We start from the raw sequence: 22,776 nt of genomic DNA, 5'->3' as shown, positions 1-22,776 counted from the left end.
ATGTAAGCACGTTTAACGGGGTTGCTGATCAATACTCGACTTATATTCACTCTCTTGCTGCGCAAGGCTGTTATCCTATCAATATTGAACATGTTTAAATTAATATTAATAAATAAAAAAAATATGTTCATCTTACTTTGCGCAATCTGCTTTGAGTCTCTTGTATGTCTCTTCTGGTTGATCGCTTGGCTGGTAAATTTGCCAACATTTTTTGAATACTCTCGACTGTAAAATAAAACAGAAAAAAAGGTCCTTTGTAACGAGTAAACACGTATCTCTTCAAAAGACTGATTGATAAATTATTCATTAGTTGTAAAAATTCATTGGAAATTTGTTTTTTTTCCTCCCCCATTTTTACATGTAAAGAAGTAATTATGTAAATAAACATAACAAGTTATTTGAAAAATATATTACTACTTTTATCATGAAAATGAACAATTATTTTATAAATTGAAAGTGTTTTTATATGATGTTATCCGCTTTAAGAAGAACGTGATAATTCTCTCTTAAAAATATTTTTATATGAAATTGAAACAAAAAAAAAAAGAAAAAAATAATAATTAAAACTTACAGTCACTTGGTCGCACCCTTGGACCACTAGGTTGTTTTTCTTTTGGTTGATTAACTCGAGGCGTTTGTGAATTTTGTATATTTCTCTTCATACCACGTTGACGACGTCTCCTGCTACGACTACCAAATGGACGCCACTTGCATTTTTTCTTACCATTACCAAAAAGTCCAAGTAACCAAGCTTGATCTCCACCACACTCTAACATGTGTCTATGAAGTTCAGCTAATGTATTACAAGCCTTTGAACATTTTGTGCAAATTTTGTCAGGCAGTATGTTATTTTCTATCTTCATAGCTGGTGCACTTTTGCCTGGTAAAAAGAGATGTTTATATAACTCACGTTGGTCACCACTGAATTCTAAATGCGAACACCAAACATTCGGATGTGAGGTAACCTTATGGTCCTCCATCTCTTTTAAAGTCAAGTATCTAGAAGAGCAGGCACCACATATGTAAACTCGTGGTCGAGACCATTCACCCGTAAGCTCAGCATATACAATTTCTTTACTTTTTATAGTTTCAGGTGGACATTCATCCCAACGTCTAAGCTTCATGAAATTCCCAAACTCTAAAGAAAATTGAGTATCTTGGGAATCATCATCTTCAACACCTGACATTTTCTCTTTAGCCACCGGAGTCTCACTGGTATTTTCAGCATCCGGCAGTGGAGTTATTGCATCTTCACTTGAATCATTCAAGTTGGTTTGACCAATTTCTGAATTACTTAAATTCACCATGGTCTCAGGAGTTGATTGATTTTTTTCTTTCAACAATTCCTGCTTTTTCTTCAACGTCAATTGAGTGTAAATATCAAATTTACTTAAATCTTTAATCGAGCATGTCCATTGTTCTTTACCATCATATTTCCTTGGGAAATTATATTTCTCAAACGATACCCTACGTGGGTGTGAACGACTCGTTTTGCCAGGCTTCTGCGCGTACTTGCTTGAATTTTCACACTTGTCGCTCGGAGAATATTCTTTACTATCTACCGGAGTAGCAGCTGTGAGAGAAATGTCGATAGGAAACTGGATTTGATTTCCAGACTCATGAAATGACTGGTAATGTTGTTGTTGAGGTTGCTTGATATCATGACTCACCAATGAATAATTATTAGCATTATTTAATAATTTACCATCTAGATGATGCAATAAATTTTCACGAATATTGCAACTAACGCTAGAATAAAAAGAACTATCGAAATCAGGACTTGCAGGATTACTAAAGTCCTTGTTCGATGATAATCGTTGAAACATGTTCAATTTAGTTGAAGTTGGTGGAGTAGAAGGAGTATCTAAACGATGATGTTCATTATCTCGTTTGTCTGTTTCCGATTTTTCTTGAAGTAAATCCCGAGTTCCTTGAATAAAAGTTGCTTCCCGACTACCAGAATGTAATTCTTTTAATGGTGAAGTGTCTTTTGATCTATCCAAGGCTTCAGATATCCTCTCATTACTTGAATGAGTGTCTCTCATATGTGCTGCAAGCCCATCTTTGCTTGCAAAACGTATATTACACTGAAGACAAAAATGATACTTGTCAGAATGACATGCAACCATGTGTTGAAAGAAACTTTCTAAACTGTCAATATATTTATCAGAACAATATAGACAATTTGAAGTTGCTTTTCGTCCATTTCTCTCACTGCTACGTCTTCCACCATTGAGTTGATGTACTCTTTCGATGTGTCGCTGACGTAAGGAAATAGATAAAAATTTTCTATCGCAATACAAGCATAGATGTCGAACTGTTGAGGAAGGTGAAGACTTTGGAGAAGACTTTGGAGACACCTGAGAGGCAGTAGTTGGTGCTTCAACAGACTCATATGTTTGCAGAGCTGGTGCTACTTTATCGAGTGGTAGACTACAATGGAAACTTGTTGTTGGTGGATCAATACTCTCTTCATTTTCAAACATCTGACTAATATCATTCAAAAGATCATTCAAAATATCTCGGCAAATAATTCGAATGTCTTCACTAGATGCAAAGCTTCTTTCTACGCGTTCTACACTAGATTCACTTTGATCCATATTAGAATTCTCGACTTTATCGTTCAAAGCTACATCTAATATTGCAACATCAGCGTCTAGTTGTTGATCTAAACTGGACTTTCGAGCTTGTGATACACTCGGAGTAGCATTTAACGGATTAGCTTCTTTGGTCTTGGCTACTGTTTCAGCATTACAATTCCTCGTATCATTAGCCATCTTCAAACTCTCATCTTCACTAGATTGATTCATTTCTTTATCCTCGTTCTCTCTTTTATCTACTATTATATCCCCGTCCGGCACTGCAGGTTCCACAGCACTCGGTTCAGAAGGCTCATGATTGACGACTGGATCTCTGTCATCTTCAGTAATAATTCTTGCATCTTCTTTAGAATTTGAGCCACTGAATCTACTCGTATCCTCTGAATTTACAATTCCATTTATTCCACTAACCCCTCGGCCTTCCGTCTCCGCGTCTTTAATTACACCATTTAAAACAGTCATCACGTATTTTTCAAGTGTTTCCAGGTTCCTTTCAACACTATTCCTTCCGTCAGTATCACAAGATTCACAACCAGACTCTGGAACTTTTTTTTTCAAATTATTTATCACGTTCGATAGTCTGCTGCGTTTGTCTTGGGCTGATTGGCCTGATCGACAGACAACGTTCTGATGATTATAGTAGTGATTCTTGTCTTGGTATTGACGATCACTTGTATTACTGCAACGTTGAGGTAATACTAGCTCACCGAGGTTGTGAGAGACGACCATTATCTTGTTTGCCGTCGGCGACGAAAACCGCGCGATCGGACTCGCCTCCACGCGTGCTCCTCTCCCACCTACAACGTCTGCTGATGAAGCTTCTGCAATTAAAAAAATCTTTTTTATAGACACTTGTATTGTTTAGATGAAAGAAATAAATTTATTGATATATTCATCCTTCATAATTCACTACTCATCAATTAAATATCGTTACTTTAAGGTAAATTAGAAAATTTATTTTCAATCATCTTTGTTGTTACATAATAAATCTTTTATTTTTTTATTAAAAAAAGATACCTAATGTTTTGATTTATTGAAACAATATTTGGATTAGAATGTGACATGATGAATTTTTAAATTATTCAACAAAAGTAAATCGAATGAATATATATTTACCTTTCGTGGTTAAATGTTACTCATTTAATTGACTTTATATTTCCATTTAATTATAGTTAAAGTTTCAAAATGACTAACTGAGGAAATTTTATCTCTAATTCAATTGTATTTTAAGTTTTTCTCGAAACTTTGTGACATTAAAAGATAAAACTACCAATTAATTCAATTAATTAAAAGGGAAACAATAATATCAGTAAAAATAGAAATGGAATATAGATAAAAAGATATTTTCTGCATATTCTATTTTTTTTTACTTGCCAATCGTTAAACTATTATTTAGCTAATGAATAGAATTACGTGCAAGATTAATATCGTCATGTCTTTGTTGAAAGTATGAATATTTGAATATAACAATATTATTAATTTATTGTTAAATGTATACATTTAATGATCAGCTTTTTTACTTTAACTCTGAAATATATATTGAAATAAATATAAATAAGGGCATGTAAATTATGAAAAATATATTTTGTTTACATTTCAAAGCTTTTTCAAGCCAACTCAGTGATTTTACATCAAAGTAAATGAATATTAAATTTTAATAAAATATTATTTGATATTATACTCAAACAATGTATCAAATAAGATAAAATTTCTTAACTAATTTAAATAATCAAAATTCTTTATTACAAGTTTAAAAATTTTGCCTCAATTTAACATTTTCTTTTACATTGTATTTTTTTTTATATATATGAATGGTTTCTCTACTGTTTGAGCGAAAAGCTACATTTTTCAACTCAGACAACCTATTTTTATCATTGTCTAAGCTTTACTAACCAACACCTAGTTTGAAAACTCACTGTTAAAAAATTTCTATTATGAAAAAAAAACTGTAGAAAAATTTTAAAAAAAAGAAATCAATCTTTCTTTTGGAAAATTAATGTCATTGTTTAGATAGATAAAAGTGTATTAATGAAGCTTAAAAAGTTTAAGTACCATCATTTAGTTGATTCAAAGAAAGAAGAAGAAGTTTTAAAGAAACTAATTTAAAAAATCAGTAAAATAAATAAAATTCCACTATAATGAATTTCTATCGAAATAAGTGGAACATTAGCCTTTTTTTTTGGTTTTTTTTTTTGTAATTAAGAATTAAATTATCCTATCGGACAACTTCATAGTTGATTACATTTAAGACCTCATTATTATCTCTTCCTACTTCTCCTTTATCTTTATGTATACTTCTATTATCTAGATTCAGGAGTCCTCATTTCCATGCAAGTTAACGAAATTACAATGTCATTCATATGCTATTTAGCAACAACAAGTATATTCCGGTCTTCCTTAAGTACATGTATTTATGGTTGAATCTTTTCCTTATACTTTTACATTGTGACAGACATTTATCCGAAAAGTCCAGCAACCTAACCACGGTGACGAGACTAGTGGTTGGAAAGAATCGATAACTATCCCTCTACTACGACGAAGGGGTTGCTACCTCGACATTTCTACTGTCAGTGAAATGTATCTATATAGATATATACACATTAACTATCGAGTGATACACAAAAATCGGATACAGAGTGAATGACACTCACTGGAGACATGACAATTCGCTTTTCCAATTTGCCAATGTCTTTTTTAAATACAAGATCATATGTCTCTCTGATATGTCTTGTTCAAAAATATACATCCAACTTGATTTTTTCTTTTTTATTATTTTTTATTGTTTATTAATAGATGAACACTACCCAGGAGAGATCGACAAATTATTTAAATTATAAAAGAATAACAATTAAAATGCATTAAAATATCTCTTATCCTTTAAAATCACCTCTAGTTGATAAAAGAACTAAAAAATTATTTCAATATCTAGTGATTGGTCTTTTAAAGGACTGTTTCACTTTAAAGTATAAAAAAATATAAAATATTGAGACATTTATTTTATCCATTTGAATTACTTCCATGGATTAGTTTTTTAGTAGAAAGAAAAGTAAATACTTGATGGCAATTTATTTATTTATAAGAAATAATTTTAAAAACGTTATAATATAAAAAATTATGGTGATTTTTTTATTTATAAAATATTTTATAAAACTATTATACTTTAAGGATAACAATAAAATTATAATATTAACTATTCATTATAATATCAATTATCTAGATAATTCTTACAGTTATCTAATAATATAGTTAATTCAAGTGTTAACATTATTATTGTTCCTACAGCTGTAAAATTTTTTCAGGGTAGGTCCAATTTTCTACAATAAGATACAAAAAAAAGATAACTTATATTCATTAAAAAAAAAATTATCTATTAACTAATTTGCATATTTATTTTAGCTTGCTGTGAACTTTTTTCTTGGGCCTCTATTGAACCTATGTTTGATGTATTCTTTATCTAAAAAAGGTAATAATTAAAAAAGAATCTTTATTTTTACATCACCAATCATCTTTAAAAGATAATTTTATTCCTCCAAAATTAAATTCAAAGCTTGATTGTTTATTCGAGAAATTTCATTAACTCTGTGATACTTTTAACTATTCTAAATAACATCAACATATCATAAATAACTGTCAAGGTAGCAAAATGAATCAAATTAGCATGGTCAATATTATCACATTACAACATTAGAATTAGTATTATTTACGTAACGAGTTTTACCCACGTTACAACAGTAAAATTAACACTATCTCTACAGTATTTGTAGTGGTATTAAGTAGTTAACGATCTTCAATAAATGATGTGTTAAGTATTACAATAATTACAAGAAATAAAAATTAATATGACTAAATTCGTGAGCTTGTCACGAATGGAAATGACAGAATTTCCAACAGGATTTAGCACTTTGTGCAGCTCCCTCCCTCATAATAGGGCGTTGACCCTTCAAACCAAATAATTGAATACAAAAAAATGCAGCTCAATGAACGGCAAATATAGTTAACTATTTTATGGAATGAAATATGTAGATAATTAAGTGGATTGAGTATTAAAAATATTCACTATTTGGTTTTGATGTATATCAAATTTTTTTACTAACACTAATGAAAAATAAATAACACAAGAAGTGGATTATTTCTCTTTATAATAATTCCTCGATAACGACACGACAGTTTTCAATGAGAATTTTTTTCTATACCAATAGTAAACTTCTTCTTTTTTTTTTTATTGTTAATCAACTAAACTCTTTATTAACGTTAATAAAGGACTTTTTTTATTATTCAAGTTTCATTTTGTTGAAGAAAGATTTATTATTTATGATGAAACTTTTTATTACTATCAATGAGCTTTATTTATATCAAGAAGAATAAGTTTCGCCGTTAAATGGAAAAATGTTATGTAGTCATGAAATAGAAGCTTTAAATATAAATTTTATTTAACTAATATTAATTAAAAAATAATCAAAATCTTTTAGGTAAGTAAAATATTTTTTTTTTTTTCATTTTCACTTGATTACCTAAAAACAAATGTTACCTATCTAGATATGACATTGAACAAAAAAAAAGTAATTAAGACCTTAAAAAAAAAAAAAATGTCTATAATATTTTTTCAAGACTTTATCTAGAAAATTTTATATATTTTTGATAGCCGGAAGGAATAGTTGATATTATCTTACAAAAGGTTTGCTTTGATCAGATAAAAGGAAACCTCCAAGTCTATTGAATGTTTGGAAATAATAAAAAATCCAAACATATAACAGGAAAAATGAAGAAATATTTTTCTTCAATACTTTATTTTCATATTTTGGAACTTTTGAGAATATTGATGAAAAAAAATTTTGGCACTTTGTCTGTTATTGACAACAAATGTATTTTCTTTTTATCATAGTGTAGGTTACGCCCCTGTGTTGCGAATCGATCGTTAGGAAGGTAAAGAATACTTGGTGTGCGCCGTACTCTATCGCGCCATGTAGGGCTTATCATACAGGAATTATTGAGGGTACTAGGGTCTGTCAGAGAAACAAATACCAGGCTCATATCATTCAATACAATTTGGATCCCTCCTAAGCATGGAAATAAAAAGTAAAATATTGCTTCCATCATGACTGTACTTTCACCCCTTTCACTCAGTTATTTATTTAATTAATAACAATCATCATCAAATCTCCACTACCACTATTTATTCCAAAATCATTTTTATTGACACAAGAAGGAGAGAAAAATTCATTTTTCATTCGATTTGATATGAATGATGAGAAGCTTCTCGACATAAATTTCATGTAATTATTGACCAAAAACAGATGGCAATAAATAGATAATTGTTGAAGTAAAATAAAAATAATGACATATGGGAATATTTAAACATGTAGGAATGCTACTACTCTAAAAAGCATTTAATGAATTAAATGAATAGCTCAAACAATCTTTAACAAAATATACTGTCCAGATAACTAACTGAGAGTAGAGTGCAATGAACGATATGTATGCGAAAGGAGACGAAGCATATAGTACATATTCTAAAGCTAAAGGGATGGCTGACTCGGTTATTTCAAGTGGAAGAGAGAAAGGGGAGTGCACCGACCAGAAGCGGATGGACCCGTGGCATACCAGTTTTTTTAAGGCTGCCTTCATGGCTTCCCTTTATACATACTTCTCTATCAGACAAAAAGAAAAAATGCTACTAGATTATTGTTTCAGTTATTTTTCTTCCTACCTCAATATTGAACACATTTAACTTGCTGCTTGAAGAAGAGTCTAATTCAAAAATAACTTCGGATTTGTGTTCATGTGTGTTTTTAAAATCCTAAGATACAGGTTTATACACACTGCCTATCCAGAAAAATTCAAGTGTTTAGTCATGAAACATTTAAAGGGTGTAATTATAAAACACTGAAATGTTTACAATGTTAAATGCAAATAAACAAACTATAGTATTTTGGTGAATGGTAAAAAAAACATTAAAAATTTGTCAGCAAAATTACTATAGTTTGTAGGGTTTAATGCAAAGATAATTTCATAGTAATTTTTACTGGTCAATTTACAGTAAAATTTACTAGCAAAAAAAATTAAAAATTACTAGGTTTTTTTTTATAAAAGATAGCTAAAAAAAAACTTTGTCAAAGGTATTGTTTTGGTTAGTAAAAAATACCAAAATTACCAACCAGAAAAGTACTTTTTACTGCTAATGATTCTAAAAATCGTTTTAAAAATTTTTACCAACTAAAAAAGAATTTTTTTGCTAAGTTTTTTTTAGCTATTATCACTAAAAAAACAACCTAGTCATTTTTAATTCTTTTTTGCTAGTAAATTTTATTGTAAATTGACCAATAAAAATTACTATGAATTTTCTTCGTAAAATGTTTAATTTTTAACCACTTAGATCTGCAATACATCAAGAATATATTAATGAAAGTCATGATTAAAAGAGATGAAAAGAAAATTTTATATGTAAATTATTTATTACTTCAAGAGTAATTTCAATGTATTTCCCTTGATGTGAAAGAAAATTTTTATTTGCATAACATTCTCCTTTTTTTTTTTATCATCAAAGATAGAAAAATTAACTTTTACTGTCTTATTTTATATATCAATATCAGATTCCTATTCTAAACATGTAGAATTTCTAACACAAGTTATTATTTGAGCTTATGTTATTTCAATTTGAACCAGATAATAAAAAATATCCCTAAATTTTTGGGCACATTTAAACCAAAAGAGATAAAAGTCTTGATTGAAAAGTCTAGTGGTCAATAAGTTGAATATAAATTGCAGTAAATTATTAATAATAAGTAAAGAAGAAAAGAATCAAGTATGCGAATTGTCTATTGAGAAAGCTCGTGAGACATTTGTAAGTACTGTGAGTACTGAGAGAAAGAAAGAAGAAAAAAAAATAATAAAGTGAGAGAGAAAAATAGAGTCAGTGTGTATGTGAAGTGTATCGACCAAACGCTATGAAATGGTGGAGGGTTTTCGGGCTGAGAGGGGAAGGAAGTTCGTATATCCCCTACGGAGAATGAGTACATGAGGGGAAAGAGAGAGAGAAGAAAGAGAAAGAGATTGGAAGAAAGAGATAGACTAGTTGCATAGTAACATAGATCAAATGATGCCTATTTTGCAAATTTGTCTTTTCGAATTTTTTTTTTTATTCATTTATTAAACAAGTGAAGCTTCAATAGAAGCTTTTGTTAGCTTTCTTATATTATCAACAGACCTTTATGTAACTCATTGTAACAATGTGTGTATTACAAAAAATTCTTTAAATTAACTAAATTCTTTCAAATTTAAATCGAAAAGTAATGAATATTATTTTTAAATAATTATAAATAAATATTTTCAAAAATAATGAAACAGTTTGCAGAATCAGTGAATATAATATCACTGATTCAAACAGTAGTTTAATTCACACTGCAAAATCAACGAATATTCACTGATTTTTTAGTCCATTTCATTATTTTCTTCACTGTTTCATTTTAGAGAGTTTGTTTACACCTAAATAATTTTGTCTAAACATCTGCTACAAATATTCTGTAATTTTAATTCCATCCATGAGAATGTACTCTATCATATTAGAGTGCACAATAACATATTCCATTGTAAAAAACAAGTATAACAGCTACTTGATGTTGTTATAACACTGAGAAAACAGTGTTAATAAACCAGGTTAGAAGAGTCAAAAAAAAATAGAAAAAAGCTTGTAATTAATATCATCATGTGTTTTATTCACCAAACATGTCACTCTCTGACTTCACCTTTAAGACTCTAGTATCAAACTGTATTCTGAAGCTCTCCTTACACTCATCATATAGAGGTGTAAGTCATCTCACTCACTCATACTCAACACTTCATGAATAATGAGATTGCCAACTTGATCGAAACAAATCATTGGAATAACAAAATATTCTTGGATCCTACAAACTGCTCTAAATGATTCTATTCTGTGTAGTTGATAACAGATTGTTAACATCATTGCCAACATTTAGATATCAACATAAAGAAGTTGTGGAGATGGCCTGGTTTTAACCTTTTTTTTTCAATTATTTTATTGATTTCAAAAGTTAAATAATAGCAGAATTTTTACAGTTATAATTTTTATGAATAAAGAATATAATTGCATGACAATTAGTATGAGTAAAAAATTAAATTCTGCTGTGCTTGCAATATGTAATCAAAATATCAATGTATCAATTACCAATTGTTGCAGAATGAAAGGCTTTTGAAAAATGAATGATTTTGATTTTTTAATAGGAATTATTTAATCAATAAATAAAATGAATGAAACATTTTTTTTTTATTGCAGTGACTAATAATTTTAATCATGCTACAATAAAGATGCTAGATAATTTTTATCACCCAACAACAATTGATAAAATGTAAAGAAAACAAATAAAATAAGATACACTAGAAGAATGTCTTTTTGTTTTATTCAATATATAAACAAAGAATAGGTCTAGTAGAATGAATGTACTTGAATCCACAAGGTGGAACAACTAAAAAGTAAATACATCCATGTTCCACAGTATCTTTTCATCCTAACAGTAGTGAAAAGTTGTGGTTTTAATCACCAAAGTGTAGAGTAAAACTGTTTACTGATTCAGTTATCAACAAATTGTCTGCAATGGTACAGAATTCATCCCAAGTAATGTATCTAACTTTGTAATGGAATTCGGTAAAAACTTTTCAACACTACAGGATCTGACTACATATTTTCAAGTGAATTATCAACCAGCCTTCACATTATATCAACTTGCTTTTAATACTTTGCCTACTTTTTTTTTTAAAATAATTTTTTCTTTTATTACAAATTATTAATATTCAACTTTTAATTATTATAGCTTTTACCGAGTTATTCAATCCAAAACTTTCTTCCAATATTTTGTATTACAACAAAGTTTGAAATACTTGGTATTTATGTCAAACAATAATTGAAAGAATTCACTCAGGAAATATTATAGAATGTGATATATTTAATAAATTGTTTTTAACCATTTAGGATGTGATGAATTTTAGTTTCATAAATTTTGCTGTCATTTATGGTGAACATTAAAAAAGACAATTTGAAGAATGATAAAACTACAATGGAAAATAGTGAAAAGTTGGGTGGAATTTATGATGGTCAGAGCTGAAAATAGGTGAGTTAAAAATAGAATGGTTGCCTTCTGGTGGTATCTATTTTTATCTGATGTTAATTGTTTAATAATTACAACCAGTTAACCTTTTCTATATTTTACACACATTATTTTCATGATCCATTTTCTTTACCACTAATATCTTTACTGCAAATCTCAAATTTAAAAATGTTTTATTTCAATGGACTTTAAGTGTTTTAAAATAACATCACTCAATTGTTTAACATTGTAGTCACTTTTAAAGCCTTTTAGTGTATTTAATAAAAATGATTACAGTGCTAATTAATTTGGTGACGTCATATTAAGACACATTAAAATAAAACAAGATAATTTTTAGTGTTTAATCATGTCTCTCAATTGTTGACAATGTTGAACACCATAAAAAAAATTATAGCACTTTAGTAAACGACAAAAGACGTTTTAAATTTATCTACAAAATTACTACAGTTTGTTTATGGAATTTAACAGTGTAAATTCTTCAAATGTTTAGATTCTAAATACTTAAATTTATAGTGGTTTAAAAAAAAAGAAAAAAAATTATTGATTACATAAATTCAGCTTAGCTGAATGAATGTAAAAAAATTTAAATGTCCTTCTGAAAGATAACATGCATATACGTTACTATGAATGTGTAAATCATGTCAAGAGTACAGGTATCTTATCAATCAGATGAGCAAAATATTAACGCAAGTCTGTCATAGTTGTCGATATTTATAATATAACATTGAAATATTATTCATAGAAAAAAAAAACCAAATTCTAAAAATTTGTTTATAGATTAAATTATTTATTATTATTATTATTAATTATTAAAATGTCATTACTATTAAAAGAAGTTTTGATTTAGAATTATAAAAAAGAATGAAATAAAAACCTTCATCTGGATATCAATATTCTAATTAGAATCACATTTCAGATTTAATCAATAACTTGAATTATCTCTAAAACACTCTGCAATTTTATAATACCATAAATAAACCTTTTTACAATAAATTAGATTAACTAAGCCAATTGTACCTTGACAATTCACCGAGACATATGTTTCTAAAATGGATAGAATATATTCAAAGATGTTTCTCACATCAAATCAAAGAGCACATTAAAGAAGGTGGAGCTAAAATAGAATGAACAGAAATTTAAATCGAAACAAAATGGATAAATAATGGTAATGATTGCTAAACTATGGGTGTAAAAGGTCCAATTGTAGTCTTTTCTTGGTGAGATTTAGCTGACGATGATGAAAAGGGGGAAAAGGAGAACTCACTCACCTCTGAGCGGTGCAGGCGGGGCCCTTTTAGGGGTGTCGTCCGCCGATGGCGTACGTTCCCTCATGTTGTCCTCGATGCTCTTACCATTTAAGCGAGCCAAGGGGATCGCTTGTCTCTATATGAAACATATCACACAAAGACAAGGAGAATATGACCATAATCATAGTAACATCTCAATTAAAAATAATTGCAAAATATCCATTGATATTCTTTTCTCATCACAACTGACGTGCATATGAAAAATAAAATAATTCAAAATTATTTGGAATTATTTTAATTAATTTTTTCAATTATTTATCATCATTTTTCATCAAATGACTGATAATAAAAAAAAAGGACCTTTGAAATTGAATTTAAAATATTTTATGTCAATTTTTTGTACTTTATGATAAACAGAGAAAATAATACCTTATCATTTTCTTATTTGTTTGAAAAGTAAAATATTTATTTTACCAATAGTAAACACTATCATACAGTCGTTTAACATTATTATGGATAAAATAGATGCAAGTGTGTAGATAAGTAATGGATGTCTACTTGGATAAACAGTAAGCTCCAAGTAAAACATCTTTCCATATAAAGCTAATAACTGTACAATAGATAAACATATGTATATTAAATTTGTTAAATAATAATCTCTAAAATATATTTTTATTGAGCTTTTTTACTTCTATTAGAGATTAAATTATTTTTCAAATTTTCCCAATTAAATCGAGACATTTAAATAATAATGATAAGGTTTATCATTTAAATATCATAATATTAAATATTTTATTTATTTATTTTTATTAAATCCTAATATTTTTTTCAATCATTTGAAATAATTCTTTTTTTCTTCTTCAAAAAATGATGATAAAATTGAAGAAATCAATAACTAGAAATTTGACTACACTTTATTTCAATTCTATGTTTACGAAGAATAAAAATTTGAAAAAGCCAAAATGATGATAAAAATTCATACTCTTTCTCCAATGCAAAATATATTGATTTAACAATAAAATGAAATATACCATCAGAAATAAATAAATCTACCAAAACTACGAAGCGAATATTAACAACAGCTTCAAAATGACTAGAACTAAACAAAAAATTTGGAGTAAAAAATATGTGATATTATCGTAACATCTTTGGAGCGGCAAATGGAACGTGAGGGATAACACGAAGAAAAGAGAGCGAGTATAAAAAAAAAAGAAAAAAAAAGATAAAATGCAAAGAGCATTGGCTATGGCCCAAGCTAAACTCATACTCTCTCCAGGTATACGAAACTGCGTGCCAAAGGCTTCGAGATTTAGTTACACTTCCTAGCTCCAAAATTACCGCGTAGTTTTAGTTCCAACAAGAGTAAAATTTTTTGAACTCATTTAACTTGACATCATAATTATTGTCATTATTTTATATATATTTTTTTTTTATATATAAAATAATACCTCTGTTAATACCTTGTAACTATTTCCGCAATATGCTGCTGCGTGATTAACATCTGATAATGATAATAATGTTGAAAAAAAAATATATGAGGAAAGTTTAGGTAAGAAAAGTGCAGTTAAATGGGATGCAGTTAGAAGAGAGAACCGCTGTTATGCCGTTACTTGAACACTACTTATATAGACGTTGCTTTTCTCCACACATTGAGAAACACTGAACACCCGCAGCTTTAAAAGAGAAGCAGCACCAGCAGCATGGAACGAAACTCTGAGGACGATGAGCCTCGTCTTCTCTCAGTGGGCGTGCGAATCGCATCGTTCCTTTTACCACGTTTAGATACTGTTACTCTCGGTTTTGCTGGAGAAACCGCATCGTGTTAATCCGTCAATTTTACGACCAAGATTTATATTTTATTCATTCTATATATCTACTGTAGATATACACACACACACACATATATATACATACAGTCTACATGTTGGTCTAGATCTACCTTAACGTACACCCCATTTTGTCTTTCATTTCATTTTCCGATGGTCTATAGAACGTAATCCAACATAAACCCTCTGGAAAAGTTTTTGAGAAAAAAATCTCAATTGATTTTTAATTAAAAAAGGTCAAAAAAAAAAAAATGATGAAAAGTTTTTCTTCACGTAAGAACATTGGAAATTGAAATGGATTGAATTATTCATTTATTATCTTCTAGAAAGATTTTAGTCGTTTAATCTGTGTTTTTTGATCAGAAAAAGTCATTTTTATTTTTATTTTAAATTTTTATAAAACTAGAAATGTTTTTTTACATTCCTAACATAGTTTAATCATAATAATAATAATAAAAAAATTATAATAATTATTATTATATCATAATTATTAGTTTTTTTTTGTTCATAATAATAATAATATTATAATAATAATGATTGTTATTATTATTACATGATAATTATGAGCTTTTTTTTGATCATAATAAATTGAAGAATCATAAAATACATAATAAAAAATTCATTTCACTTTTCTATTTTAGAAATTGAAATTCAATTTTAAAAAAACAATATTTTTAATGATAATTTATTCTAAGTACGAATAAAGTTTCTTTATTCAAAAAATATTTTTGTAGCATAAAAAAGGAAACTGATTAAAAAATGATAGTATTTATTTCCTGTAGTTCTTGAAAGTTGATAAAGTTTTCTTAATTGTGTACATTTTTCACGTCAAAAGCACCTGAGAATGTTTTATTACTACAACTCGTACTCAATATAGGTTTGGTTAAATAAATTATAATAACAATAATAAAGTGTGAGAAACAACTCATTGAATCGTAACTTTCGATTTTTCTCTCAAGTTAAAGCTGAGAGACGTCCTCGAGATACTTTACATAGTTTTATAGACATATTATATTCGCTTTAATATCAAGACATATACATATAATACAACGCAACTTGATCTTCATTACATCTTGTCTCTCGTCTGACCATATAAAAGTTGAAACATCTCATCCAAACCAGACTACGATTCGTCTGTTGATATCAACTTAGCAACAACAATAAAAAAAATAAAAAAAAATAATCATCAACACTTTCATTTTCTATTTATAATCATTAAAAAGAATTTCATCTCCACAAATAAGTCTAGAAATCCTTCAATTTTTCATAAGTATAAAAAAAGGAAAACATGTAGAGTAGAGTTAAAAATAACAAAGGTCATTAATTAAAAATAGAATTATTTCATTTAAATATAAAAAAAAAAAAAAAAAAAAAAAAAAATTTCAAAAAAAGTATGAAATAACTGTAGATAATTAGAAGATTAGTTTTTTGTCTCGATAAAGGCATAATTAAAAAATTTTTTTACCATGATTTCTATTTATATTTGTACTTGTATATAAAAGCAAATATTCACATCATCACATCATCCCTTTCATTTCCTATCCTTCTTGTACATTTTTCTCTCCCCTTTTGCATTTTATTTTTTTTCCTGCTCGACCATCAGTCTACTACCCTATACAATCTCCCTTGTGTAAAGTCCACAGCTGTGGTCGACCCACACAGTCATTCTGCCCTTTCTTGTACAACGTAAACCCCCCTCCTGCTATACCGTGAAAACAAACCTCCAGGCTCCACTTTGCTTAGCGTTCAAACAGATTATTTTGTCCAGCTTCCTTCAAGAAAAAGAGACTCAACTTACTCTACTTTCCTTCATTATTTATTTCCTATTTACCTTGCAAACTTTTTAAATAATTGTCTGACAGGTTAATGCACTTTTCTAACACACTAATGATCACCTTTTTGTTTTTTCAATCATTACACTCTTTTAACTTTGAATCAGTTTATAACACTTGTACATTCATATACTTATGTTTATATATAACATGTACATAACACACCCAATAACGTTTTAAAGTCATTGGTATTTTGAACCGTTCGAGACATCGATAACATCAATAACAGTTTCAACATCTATAAAGACTTGATCTAGACTCCTAACTTTACAGAACTTTACCCAAATGCATTATCCAAAAATTTATAACTTCTACCAAAATCCAACATATGTCTTGTTGCTTACAGCTTTTTTTATTCGACAATTTTTAAGCTTAGAGTTCAAAATAAAAAGAATGATGAATTTTAGAAAAATTTTCCATGATTTACAGCAAGAAATAGACAATAATAATTTACTTTAAAAAGTCAATCGCTTGGAACATAGAACGATTGGAAAGGACTACTACCGATGTATTTCTGCCATTGGTCGGAAGGAAGTGGTCACGTACATCTTGGTAGTGTGGAGAATTTAAGTCTTAAAGCATACACAAGTGTAGGTAGTCAATGATTCGGCAATATTTTGCTCAAAGTATGACAAGAAATCGAAGAAAAAAAAAATATTACCTTGTTCGACCTTTGATCAGATTCTTTTATCAATTTATTTAACCAAAATTCTATGAAATCGTAAAATTATCATAATGATAAAATAATCATTGCAGATTAATAATGACTTGTTTCATTATGTCATCCACATTTAAAATATTATTGTGCATATTTTATGATATTTTCTATTACCAAAAAACAAAACTAAAATACACATTTCTAAAATCTATTTAAATCCAATAAATTCATTAACGACTTTAGAATAAATACTACATAATTATAAATTGATTTATTGTTTAAAATATTTTATAAAAACATTAAAGTAATTATAAAATAAGTAAAATCATTAATTATGACGTGTTAAAGGAATTAAGCATGACTATGATCAATCAGATGTTTAAACCAAATGTACTTGAAATAAATGCATACTTGAATATTGGAACAAAATCAATAAATTTATTTTATTATTTTATATGATTTATAGACCTTAGATATGTGCATATAAATGAGATAAATCTGAGTAAAAATACGATTTTATACATTGGAACGGATCTCCAATGTATTTTACATAATTTATTTTTATACTGCAACATATAACTTCAACACAGTATCTATTTTTTTTTTTATTGCACCCGCAGTTTTTTTTTTTTTTTTATTTGTTAGAAAATAAATTGTCAAGATCAGACCAATGGTAAATTTTATGAAGACTTATATGAGTTCTTAATAATCATTTATATAGATAGTCAATGATAGCTAGATACTAACCTAACTGACATTCGAAGGATATTCGTGTGTTGCTATACAGTTAAATCTAGCTAACAATATATCGAACATTACGTTGTACAAAGTGCTGTCGTAACTCAATATTATGTCCATCAACTCAATGGGATTCTCGTTAATAACCTTTAATATATATATATATGAACAAAAGAATACATATGAAATAAATAAAAATAAAAAAAAAACGACAATAGACAACAGCTTTATTTAAAGTTGATTATTTTAATAAACTCATAGTATTTTATTTTCAATTTAAAGATTAATTGAAATTATGTTTTTTTTTTTAGATAAATTTATCTAAATTTTTATTCTAAAATTGAATAGTTTACTATAAAAAATTTAATAAAATAAATTAACGATTAATTGTCATAACAATTTTATTTAGGTATTAAATTAGAACTTTTTGTTATTATTATTATCATCAATTTAACATTATTTGAAGAACCTTGACATAGCAGTGTCAATACTTGAATTATCACTAATTTCAAATGTATAAACATGCAATTAAAAAATAAAATAAATACTTTATTCAACAATAAGAGCTCGTGAATTATAATTAAAAATTTAAATAGATTTTTTTATATTAAAATTGACATTTAATTAGCATTACTTATAATATAATTTAATCAAAAGTGACATAGAGAATTTTTTTTTATATTTTTTAAATAAAATAATAACTAATATTAAAAATAATTGTAAAAATATATAAATAATTAAGAAATATTTTTATATATTCATAATTCGTTATTTAATAGTACGATTTCGTAACAGTTTTGTCAACATATGTATATTTATTGCATTTATACTAGTGCATTCATTCCTATCAGAATATAATTGTTTAAAATCAACAAGGAATCTCTCACGATCCAGAAGTCGTATTTTTCACACCACCATATTCATTGAGCTCATTACATGTAAATGAAATTTAAATATCGAATACAAGAAATAAAAAAAAAAAGAAACAAACGAGACAGGTATTTTATTTTTTTTATACCTTCCACTCAGGATTTCTTTTATTTTTCTGTTCTCTTTCACTATTCGAATGTTGGATGAGACCATCAGGGAGAATGGAACGAGGGATGGAGGCGGTTTCCCTCTAGATCCTTCCTCGTCCCACCACACCATCTCCCATGTAATCTGTAGTTCGAAAACACACGCTTTTGTTCGTTGCTCAAACTCGTCTGGTACTTTCAATCACACGCCAATTTTTACATTTAATGTTTACTGTATTTCCATAACACTTTTGCCTTTATCAAAATTCATTTATACACCTGTATCTTGATTGATTTAATTGGTGCAATATCCATGAACCTGATGTATGAATATTGAACTCAATCTAATCTATCTTAAGCAATACGCAATTTTTATGAAACATCTAGATATAAAATGCAAAAAGAACTCGTTATTAAATGATAATTTTCTATTTATTTAATTTTTTGTTTTATAATAAAATAAGTTTAGTAAATATTATCTATGAAATATTTTATATTTAATGGTTAAATCTTGAGATTTTGATTGAATCTATGGTTTAAGAATTTCATTTATATTTAACAAAAAAATATCCTACTTTATTGATGTAACAGTGAAGAATTGCGTGATTAACATTTTTATCAAGAATTTTTCATCATCTGCAGGTTATATTGGAAAATCAATTAAATTAATGTATAAATATTCATGGAATATTCTACTGTTTGTAGATAATAATATTTATCAAGTTTTATATATATATATTTAATAGAATAAAATAGAGATTAAAAGAATAAAATAGCAATATGATTATATATAATGACGTCATATTGTTTAAAATACTTTAGAGAAGAATCAAAAACGTAGAAATACAAAACAAAAAATCATCAAAACTTTACAAAGTTCTTATATTATACTTCAATGTTGAACAAAGTTTTGCAACAGATGTAATTCGCTTCCTGCATCATGTGTGAATGTATTGGCAAAATGGATGCCTGGCGCAAGTGTCGAGCTTTTCCAAAGAGACACGCCATGACCTACTTCATTTTAAAATCACATTTTTGGAAATTTATATATTATATTTATTAATAAATATTAATATCACTAAATCCATAAAAAAAGAAAAACCTTGTAAATATTTCTACCCATTCAAATGGAAAGATTTTGAAAATTTATTTTAAAATATCCTTAAAAATTTATTAATTAATTACAACCAGATTAAAGATTTATTTTATTTAAAAACAAAACAAGTAGATAAATAAAATAATCTATCTGAAGAATTTAATCCAGAATATGAGATTTATTTAAATACGACAAAAATAAATGATATTAATAAAATAATTAAAGATAAATTTATCAACATTTATTGTCAGATTTCAAATTATTATAAGCAACAATAAAATTTTGTAATTTCATCTCACATGAATTATAATATATTCAACAGAAAGGTAACTGAGTCAAAAATAAATGTAATAAAACTCATATAAACACTTGACAAGTATATAAAAAATCCCTGATCGAGTTCTCATTCGCAGGCTACAAGACTAATCTTGTCAGTCATTTGACCTTAATAAGCCACCTCTCAATAGGATGCAACCGCGATTCATATATCAGTTAATAGCTTGAGAATTGGCGGTCAATGCCCGGACAAATGATAAAGCTTCAAACTCATCTGAATTTCATTTTTTAGCATCTTCAAGTTTTCTTCACAGTCGTATAATTGATAAATAGAGTGGTATATATTAGCAATAAATTATCAAATTTGATACATAATTATAGGCTGTTTATTTTTTTATGGGACACTTGATCACACCCGTTGTAGGAGCCGAATTACTTGGTGAATTCCGGTGAAGGAGTCGACCGAAAAGGTAACCGCCGGAATCCCTGAACTACTTTATATCACGTGCAAGCGATCGTAAGCGGTTTATGCGTTGTATTTTATCATGAGCAAAAAATTGCGAGAGTCGAGAGAAAGAAAGAGAGAAAGATGGAATAAGAGAGAGCCAATGGGAGGAAAAGGGAGAATACGAGAAGAGATTAAAAAATGAAAATACCGTAAAGAGGGTAAAGAAAATTTCCTGTAAATGGAAATCTGTAATTATTATAACCACTAAAGAATATGAGAAAGGTGAATTTTATTTTATTCATCTGAGGGCCAATTTTTATCAAAAGACTAGACTAGTCACTAGACACAAGACTCGTTCTAAGAATTTGCGATCATAAATCCTATAACGAGAGCGATGGAAATATAGATAAGCGATAAAGCAGGCGGAAGCAACTAAAAATGTACAACTGCTTTATTTTTAAAAATTCTTATGCTCTAACGTGCTCATGCAACAATTTTACAATTTTATCATTTATTAATTAAGAGTATACGCGAAGGTATTTATTATATTGAGGAAGATTAGCCGGCGATAATTTTAATCTGAGAGAATCAGTACAATTATTTGTATAGAAAATATATTTTAAATTAGCATTTGTATGAAAAAAATATTTTTCTATATTTATTTATAGATTAAAACGGAAGCCATTAATCTATCAAAAGGATCCTTATTCTTTTCTCTCAGTCTAAATGCGATGTGATTTATCATATTCATTTGTTGTCATCAGCGAGTTATTTTAATTTTTTGTTTATCAAATTTGCAACAAAGTAAGAAATTGAATTTAGCTTTCTAATCATTATAAAAATTTTTATAGCCTGATAAATGTTTAAGAGACAAATCGGGCAATATGCCAAGTCTGTTATGCTCTTAGTCGACGGCTACTCATCCTAAGGAGTAAGAGACAATACCATGCCGTCGGCAGGTGTCTAGGGTTTTACTATTCTACTTAATATTCACGTAAAACATCGTACAGATAGATGAAAAAATTATTTAAAATATAATTTATAATATAACAAATGTTTATTGATACTTACAACATTTTTTCTGGCATCATGAACTATGGAATTAGAAGATTATCCTTAAAGAAAAATAGGGCACAATGTTGATAATGAATCCGAATGGCTGTTTTTATTCCAAGTGCATAATTGATGTTGAAACCCTTTTGTCAGTAGGTCATGAGTATAAGATTTCGTCACATTCACTAGAAAAAAACCTTTGCAAACTGTTCTGGAGTTAACTACAAGGATGCCACAGGAAACGCCCGCGTGATCAAGTTGTTTAGTTTTTCTCTTATTTTTTTCACAGTTTAAAAAAAAAAAATTATGGAATTTTCCTCTTTTATGATCGTAATTGTTTATAAGTAACACTGATTTATTTCACCAAAAAAACATGGGTTTAATTACTGCAGTCTTAAGAATTATTAACTGATTGCATAGTCGTGCCAATTGTCACGACGACACGTAGGCCTCACACTTCTCGCGGCCATAGAAACACACGAGGAAACTGCGACAGCATGAACGAAACCACTATATGAAACACGACACTCCCACTGAGAACTATAAACAGGAGAAATATTTTTGTTTTTAATATAAACAGGCTAATAAGTACAGGTGTGAGGACCTGATGATATCATAATAATGCTTGAATTGTCAACACTGATTGAATGAACGGAGCCAGAAGTTTAGAAAGGGAGAAAGAGAAGAAGAAAAATAATTAAGCGTTCATCCAGACTGCCCGACTGTTTTGACTCGTTGTAGTGGTTCGATGCAGCCGAGTTTCTTGACTGAGCAGATGAAACACCACAAGCCGTGCCCTGTTCACCTACAGCGCTGCCAACTGTTTTCTAGTAACTTTTAAGTTTTCAAAGTTGAAACTTGAAAATT

General features: G+C 28.2%; 1 protein-coding gene across 1 annotated transcript in view; it reads right to left on the bottom strand.

Moving 5' to 3' along the window:
- LOC118068782 (uncharacterized protein PF11_0213-like) overlaps positions 1-22,663 on the bottom strand; it is a 35,210-nt gene extending 12,547 nt beyond the window's left edge. Inside the window, exons 1-3 of the mRNA XM_035086453.1 lie at positions 21,928-22,663; positions 572-3,421; positions 137-225 (exon numbers count right to left, since the gene is read on the bottom strand). Of these exons, the coding sequence (XP_034942344.1) occupies positions 137-225; positions 572-3,329 (2,847 nt within the window). The 5' untranslated portion in view covers positions 3,330-3,421; positions 21,928-22,663. The remainder of the gene's footprint in view (positions 1-136; positions 226-571; positions 3,422-21,927) is intronic.
- Between the last annotated feature and the right edge of the window lie 113 nt (positions 22,664-22,776).

This window comes from Chelonus insularis, unplaced genomic scaffold, assembly GCF_013357705.1.
Source record: "Chelonus insularis isolate UGA/USDA-ARS -01 unplaced genomic scaffold, ASM1335770v1 contig_128_pilon, whole genome shotgun sequence".
NCBI classification, from domain to species: Eukaryota; Metazoa; Arthropoda; class Insecta; order Hymenoptera; family Braconidae; genus Chelonus; species Chelonus insularis.
The sequence above is the reverse complement of the archived record's forward strand: the minus strand, read 5'-3'. Positions and strand labels throughout refer to the sequence as shown.